The sequence below is a fragment of the Chrysochloris asiatica genome, unplaced genomic scaffold (assembly GCF_000296735.1).
Source record: "Chrysochloris asiatica unplaced genomic scaffold, ChrAsi1.0 scaffold00318, whole genome shotgun sequence".
In the NCBI taxonomy this organism is placed as follows: Eukaryota; Metazoa; Chordata; class Mammalia; order Afrosoricida; family Chrysochloridae; genus Chrysochloris; species Chrysochloris asiatica.
This window is the reverse complement of record NW_006408836.1, coordinates 1903293-1911905: the sequence shown is the minus strand read 5'-3', so window position 1 is coordinate 1911905 and position 8613 is coordinate 1903293. Positions and strand designations below refer to the sequence as shown.

At 37.3% G+C, this 8613-nt stretch overlaps 1 protein-coding gene across 1 annotated transcript in view; it reads right to left on the bottom strand.

Moving 5' to 3' along the window:
* Window positions 1-8613, bottom strand: part of LOC102815309 (peptidyl-prolyl cis-trans isomerase CWC27 homolog) — a 381669-nt gene that overhangs the window by 369361 nt on the left and 3695 nt on the right. Inside the window, exon 2 of the mRNA XM_006875295.1 lies at window positions 4757-4853. Within this exon, the coding sequence (XP_006875357.1) occupies window positions 4757-4853 (97 nt within the window). The remainder of the gene's footprint in view (window positions 1-4756; window positions 4854-8613) is intronic.

The window sequence follows — 8613 nt, the reverse complement described above, 5'->3', positions numbered from 1 at the left end:
GCAGATGTAACAATATAATATTTGATTGATTTGTAACTGCTTGTACATGACTATTATGAGATCATAGTATATTGTAAAGGGGATATAAGAAGCAACAATTTTGAAATAAATGGAGAAGGCAGCAGTCAGCAGGGAGTCATCAGAAGAGAGCCATTATCACCATCTGCCTGAGACTCAAAATGACCCATTGACTCTTTGAGTTTTATTTTATTTTATTTTATTTTCATTCGCCGACTCCACATCCTCCTATCGATACCCTCCTAATGATTGTGTCGAGGCTGGTCCCTGACATTTAGCATTTATTATCTGGAACTCATATTATCAGAGAGACTTCATTGAGGAGAAAGACATTAACTTGGATATGGTAGAAGTATGGTATCTCAATGAGAAAAAAAGAATTTGAAGGGCAAAAATCAGGGCTCGACTAGGCCAGAGGATTTTTATTAAAAAGGAGCAATTATGGACCACAAACAAAAAGATGTTGAATATTATGAGTCATAAGGGAAATGCAAATCAAAAGCCACAAACTGGTACAATACTGGTGGGAATGTAAAATGGTATAGTCACTGAGGAAAACAGGTAAGAACTTCCTCAAAAGATTAAACAGAATTACTCTATGAGTCAGCAATTCTACTCAGTATACACCTAAAATAATTAAATATAGGTGTTCAAACTATTACTTACATGAGGGGGATTTTTTTAAGTTCATGGAAAAAATATAACTAAAAGATATTGGAGGTTGTTTCTCTGCCTTTGGAAGGTTCAAGACCCTCATAGGTGGGGTTCTGTTTTTATTTGGAATTTGCCTTCTCTCACTAGCAATCAAGGCCATACAGACCACCACTGATACAATTATCAGTCAAAAGGAAACCTCACGATTACTCTATGTTAAGTACCAGCAATTCCTACATGAACCACCAGATGATGAGGCTAATGGGAGCCTCAAAGCGGGGAATGAACAGGGAAAGGTAAAACATTAACTTACTGCCTCCCCTCCCAGAAGACAAGCTCGAATGTTGTTAATCAGGTTACTGACAGGGACTAATCTTCTGATTTCCTCCATGTCCTCAAACAGGTCCAAAACCTAGCCCCTCCCCATTTCTATACTATATAAACCTGCATGCATTGAACCTATGCTCAGGGCTCAGAATCTAGAGAAGTTAGCTCTTCTGAGCCAGCCGGCTTAATAAACTTGAAACTTTGCTTCAAAAAAAAAAAAAAAAAAAAGGGATAATGGAATTTTCCTCAAAATACACCCCCTCATATGAATGATTATTGTAGCTGTTAATCACAACGTCAGTAGTTCAAATCTACCAGTTGCTCTGCAGGAAAAAGATGCAGCTTTCTGCTCCTGTGAAGATATACCACGCATCTGTCTGTGGTGGCTTATGTGTTGCTGTGATTCTGGAAGTATTGCAATGGATATTTTAAATACCAAAAGGGTTACTCATAGTGGGCAGGTTTCAGATGAACTTTCAGATTAAGACAGACATGTTCTGGCATGGCACTGTGGGTTAATGTGATGGACTGCAAAATTGGTCAAGGTCAGCAGTTCAGCCACTCCTTAGAAACCCTATACAAGGTCACTATGGGTCAGAACTGACTCAATGGCACTCAACATCAGCAACACAAAGGAAGGAGAGACAAGACTACTTCTGAATACTTAGTCACTGAAAACCTTATGAATAGCAGTGGAACACTGTAGATAGCACCAGAATATTGAAACATAAAGAAGAGCACCAGAATATTGTTAGATACAATGCTGGAAAATGAGCCCCTGAGGTTGATAAGCACTCAAAATATGATTAGAGAAGAGCTGCCTCCTCAAAATAGAGTTGACTGTGATGATGTAAATGGAGTAACCTTGGGACTGTCATTTGCTGATGGGGTACAACTCAAAAGGTGGAGAAACGGTTGTAAACATCCATTCATCATCAGAATATGAAATGTATGGATTATAATCTAGGAAACTTGGAAGTTGTCATAAATGAAATGGAATGTATAAATATCGATATCCTAGGCATTAGTGAGCTAAAATGGACTGGTATTGATCTTTTGGAATCTGACAATCTCATGGTTTACTATGCTGGGAATGACAAACTGAAGAAGAAAGGTGTCACATTCATCATCAAAAAGAACATTTCAAGATTTGTCTTGAAGTACAAACCTGTTTGTATTAGGATAATATCCATATGCAGACAAGGAAGGCCAAGGAGCTCTGGAAACATAGTGATTAGGAGTCAGGCTGCCAACTTCAAGGTCAGCAGTCCAAAACTACCAGCTGTTGTGTGGGAGAAAGATGAGGCTTTCTGTTCCTATAAAGATTCAAAGCCTCAGAAACCCTATATAAGGTCACTATTAGTTGGAACCAACTCCACAGCACAAAACCACCACCACCACAAGAAAGATCAGTTAATACAACTATTATACAAATTTATACACCAACTAAAGTCAGTAATGATGATACTTCAGAATTCTACCAATTTCTTCAGTCTGAAATAGATCATGCAATCAAGAAGTATAGATAATTACTGACGATTAGAATGCAAAGGTTGGAAACAAAGAGGAAAAGAATCAGGCGTTAGAAAAGATACACTTGGTGACAGAAATGATACTGAAGATCACATGACAGAATTTTGCAAGACCAATGACTTTCTCACTGCAAATACCTTTATTAAACAATATAAAAGATGACTATGCACATGGACCTCACCAAATGGAATATACAGAAATCAAGTTGGCTACAACTGTGGAAAGAGACGATGGAAAACTTCACATCATCAGCCAAAACCTGGCCAGGGGCAGACTGTAGAAGAGACCATCAATTGCTCATGTACAAATTCAGGCTGAAGCTGAAGAAAATTAAAACAAGTCCACAAGAGCCAACATATAACCTTGAACATATTACACTTGAATTTGGAGATCATCTCAATAAGAGATTTGATGTATTAGACACTAATGATTGAAGACCAGAACAGTTGTGTGATGACATCAAGAACATCATACAGAAAAAAGCAAAAGGTCATTAAGAAGACAAGAAAGAAGGAAAAGATCAAAACAGATGTCAGAAGTGACTCTGTAACTTACTCTCCAGTATAGAGACACTAAAACAAATGGAAAAAAGGTGGAGGCAAAAGAACTGAATAGAAAATTTCAAAGGGCAGCTTGAGAAGACAAATATTATTATGAAATGTGCAAAGACCTAGAGTTAGAAAAGCTGAGGGAATTGACAAAAAACCTCAATCCTCAACTTGGATTTGGGCAAAATACTGAATGATGAAGAATGCATCAAAAGAAGATAGAAGGATAAAGGCACAAAGTGACTGGCTTACAAGTTTTCAAGAGGGAGTTTAGTTTTGGAGTGTGCAGAGAAGGTAGAGTTCCCACTGAGTAATTTTCATTTTGTCTAGATGGGCTTCCACTGTACCCTGTTACAGGTTGCTTTAGATTCTCTTTCGTATCTTGCTTCAGGAAGCCAAAATGCTGCTTCCTGATACCTTGAATAACCTTGTCTATCTCTGAAAATCATATACCAATTTGATCGACAATGATTTTCCACTATTCAAGATACTAAAAATTATATTCAATGTATTCAAGAAGCTCCCAAAATGCTTGGAATGTTTAGTTTCTTATACAAAATATTCTGAAGGGGAAAACACTCAGGTAGATAAATAATTCTGTAAAGCAAAAACGAAAAATAGTCATTGCATGATTCAAATGTAAAAAAAATTAGAGATAAAGATAAAAACATTGCTGAGGCTGGATGGAAGGCTTAGTAGAGAAAGCGGAACTTTCAGCAGAAATGATAAACTTAGTAAGACTTGAAGAGCAAAGCAAGGAAGATAAAACATTTCAGAACAGAGAATTAGTATGAAGTTAAGCACGAAAGTGGAAATGGGAAGAAGCCATTCAGGAAATAAAAGCATGTGGGAGATGGAATGAAAAATAAAGTTAGAAAGCTAGGAAGTCAAGCTGCCTAAGGACTGAACTACCAAATAAATCAATAAGAGGATACAGAAATTAATAATCAGAGAGATGAAGACCAGGTAAGAAGTAATTGCAGTCATGCAGGTAAAAGTCAAGGTAATCTGGAGAAGAAATTGATTGGTTTTGTACTAGTTTAGTTGCAACTGGGAATCCTTGTGTTATGCAAACAGTTAAGTGCTCAGCTACTAACCAAAACGTTGGCAGTTTGAACCCACCCAGAGAAAGGAAGGCATGGCAATCTGTCATAAACATGAAAACGCTATGGAGCACAGCTCTAGTCTGTAAAATATGGGGCCACAGTGGGTCAGAATCGACGGACAGCTAGTAGGAGTTAAAGTTGACAGTCACAGGCTCAAGTATAAAAGTTCACCAGGCAATTAAAAATATAAAGCTAAGAAGAGAAGCAATGGTTAGAGTTCAATATTCATGATTTGGAGGAAGGTCAAAAACGAAGAGTGAAGAGAATAGAAAACAGGCAAGTTTATGGAACGCCCACATTAAAAGAATTAAAGAATCTTTGTTAGAGATGCTAGCAAAGGAAACCAAAAAAAGGATCAAAATATTCTTTGGTGAGATAATTTATGCTGTTAAACATATATAGATTTATTTGGGGAATTATTTTCTTCTCTCCATTTACTGACACATAGCCCATCTTATTACTCATATCAGTTTAACACCTGTCTTCAGTGCTGTGAAAAAATACACTGCAGTTTATTTTTAAATTTACAAAAACTGATCGTACTGAATGAAATCCAAGAGTTATGATTACCTTCCAAACAAAGCTGAATAAAATTTCTGCAAGCTTTAGGAGCTTCTTTTGACCACAACTCTATGTCAATATCTCCAGCAGTAGTTTTCAATAAAACCTGTAGAAAGATTATTATGTTATTAATTTATTGTTAAATTATCATTTTGCTTAATAATCAGTTGAATTTATAGCATTCACTATTGAGTTTTAAACTGTACATTAGAAATTTTGCTTGGCTTTTGTAGTAACACTCCATAAAATTTCAAATTTTCACCACAGCTCATTATACATTTGCATCTTTTAACATAACATTTTCTGAAATAAATTGGGATTTTTTTTTTAAAGTGCCTGTTTTAATCACAGAATAGAAAAGAAAACCTCATCATTTTTAAAACCAATAATTCAAGCTTGTTATGATCCAGAGAGTTTTCCATTGCATCACTTCAAATAAAATTAGAGTCCTGGTGTGGCACTGTAGGATAAGCACTGGATGGCTCTTCCAAATTCAACAGTTCAAACCCACCAGCCACTCCTCAGAAACCCTATACAGGGTTGCTGTGAAGCAGAATTACCCCAAAAGCACTTAACAATAACAACAAAGAAATTAGATAACAATGAACCCAGGTAATTGTGACACTTTAAAACAATCTTACAATATTCCTTTCCATATAAACATTCTACTTGCTCATTTAAAATCATCTAGTTTACAAAGGAACATTATTAATCCAATTTTGGGCAGGGTCACTATGAGTGGAACCAACTCCATGGCACATAACATCAACAACAACAACTTCTTAAAATGGTATGTCTTAAATCACCATCTATGTCAAACATAATCATTTGATAGTTTTCTTTCGATCAGCTCATAAAGTCAATTACTCCTTAATGGAGCCAGCTGTGTTATAACAATTAAAATCCCTAGAAGCTGAAGCAACAATTTGTAACTGTTTTATTAATAACCAAGATGGTTAGGCTTTAAATTTAAACACTATGGCACAACTGGAGTCCATTTTCTCCAGTATCACATTCTTTTTGTTTCATTTCCTTCCCATTTCCCAGTAGATCAAAGTAGATCAGTGTCAATAATTTGTAACTATCACAATCATTTACAATGTTTTTGCCAATAAAATGTAGTTTTTTTTAAAAAGACATGATTTTCATGGTTAGTCAGTATCACTGATTTCATAATTTTTATTTTCCAACACTCTTTTACCTGATTTCCACAAATAGTTTCTTGGAATTAGAAGGAAGCTTTAATTAAGATCATTTAAACAAGTCTCCACCTTTCACAGATGGCCCAAAAATATTATGAATTGTCTTAAATCAGATTTCACTAATGACAAAGCAGGATTAGCACTTCGTTCTCCTCCCTCTCAAGGAGCTTGGTAGCATAGTGGTCACAAGTTGGGCTGCTAATCTCACAGTCAGCATTTCAAAACTAACCAGTGGTTCCACTGGAGATAAAAGAGGCTTTCTGCTCCCGTAAAGATTGATAGCCTCAGAAAGCCTATGCACGGTTCCTATGAGTTGGAACCTATGCTACAGCACAGCACCACCACCACCACCATTCCTCCCTCTTAAGGAACCTTAGAGGGGCAGTAGTTAAAGCATGTCATGTCTAACTGAAATGCTAGTGGTTCAAATCCACTAGTCGCTCCGTGGGACACAGTTATGGCAAGTTTTCTTCCATAAAGATTTACATCGTTGGAAACACTAAGGTGTAGTTGGACTCTGTCCTTACAGGGTCACTTGGTTTTGTTAGGTGCCATCGAGTCAGTACCGACTCATAGCAACCTTACACACAACATAATGAAACTGCCTGGTCCTGGGCCAACCTCACTATCGCTGCCACACTTGAGTCCATTGATGCTGCCACTCTGCCAATCCTTTTGCTGGGGTCTTCCTCTTTTTCTCTGAACCTCCACCTGTCAAACATGATACCCTTCTCCAGCAACTGGTCCCTGATGACAGTATGTCCAAAGTATGGGAGACGAAGTTTGGCCATCCTGGCCTCCAAGGAGCACTCTGGATGCACTTCGTCCAACATAGAACTGTTGGTTCTTTTGGCAGCCCATGGCACTTTCAATATTCTCCTCCAACACCATAACTCAAAAGCATCAATTCTTATAGTCTTCCTTATTCACTGTCCAGCTTTTGCACGCATATGAAGTTATTGAAAATACCATGGCTTGGGTCAGGCGCACCTTAGTCCTCAAGTTCACATCTTTGCTCTTCAACACTATAAAAAGGTCTTGTGCAGCAGATTTGCCTTAATGCAATATCTTATTTGATTTCTTGACTGCTGCTTCCATGAGTGTTGATGGTTGATCCAAGAAGAAGAGTCCTTGACGACTTCAATCTTTTCTCCTTTGATAAAAATGCTGTTTATTGGTCCAGTGGTGAGGATTTTTGTTTGCTTTACATTGAGATGCAATCCATACTGAAGGCTGTGCTCTTTGATCTTCATCAGGGTCACAATCAGTCACAATTAACTCATCATTTCTTTTATTTTATCAAATCTATTCTTTTATCAATTAACTCATCATTCCATTTCTTTTCCAGAAGCCTAGATATATCACAATAAGTTTGTATAACACTGATGAAATTGTATCTTTTGGGTCTTTCACCGGAAGTATCAGGAGCTCTGGTAGCATAGTGGTTATGAGTTGGGCTACTAATCTCAGGTCAGCAGTTGAAAACTACCAGCAGTTCTGTGGGAGAAAGATGAGGATTTCTGCTCCTGTAAAGATTTACTGCCTCAGAAGCCCTATACAGGGTCACTACGAGTTGGAACTGACTCCATGGCACACAACCACCTCCACTAGTTGTATGGGGGAGGGTGGGATGGGGTTGGGTGAAAATATTTACTTTAAAATACTTTAAAATAGTAGTTTTAAAAATGGCTTTCTTAAACCTAAAATTTTATAAATGAACTAGAAACACAACATGCACTATTTTCTCAATTTATTAAATATTATTTGCAAAATGCAGGGGGAGTTTGTTAAATGCTTTTCATGTGTCAGTTTCTCTGTCAAACACTTTACACATTTTACTCCATTTAATCCTCACCTACAAGGTAGGTATCATTGTTCCCATTGTAATTATGAGGAAACAGAGACAAATAAAGTAACTTTATCCAAGGTTACACAGAGTGACTTCAGTCCATGGCTGCCCAGCCCTGCCATATGAGGAGGCTTGAAAAGTTTTAAGGAAAAATAGAATTAAAAAATAATGGAATTTTTCCATGAACTTTTTGGAGCCCCTAGTATGTCTCCAAACAAAATCTCCAGGTTATTCTGGACACTGCTGATCTGAATAGTGATTATTGCTTAAGTCAAAGACAACCATTCATTGGCTGGAGATAGGCAAAACCTTTTAACTTGACATAGCATGAAACAATACCCAAAAGAGAAACTCCATGTTGGATGATGGCAAACCAGCCCAAATGGATTCTCAGTGTCCCAGAAAGTATACAATTGGAATGCAAACCGAGAGGCTTGGTAACTTCCTCCACCTGAAACTGTATCTGGAACACTGTGCAACATGTGATTTTCCATAAACATGATATACATCCCAGTATAAAGGTCATGCCTTTTCTACTTCCCTATCCTTGTGCATACTCTGATGGCGCAAACAGTTAAGTACTGGGCTATGAACTGAAAGGTCGGTGGTTTGAACCCACCCAGTGGCTATTTAGGAGAAAGATCTTTATGATTCCATAAAGATTACACCCTATGGAGAAGTTCTACTCTATTACAAGAAGTCACTATGCGTCAGAAACAATTCTATAGCACCTAAGAACAAATACTTGAAAGAAAGCACCACTGTTAAGATAACTCAGACATGTCAACAATATACAGTGTTGTGGTTGTTGTGTG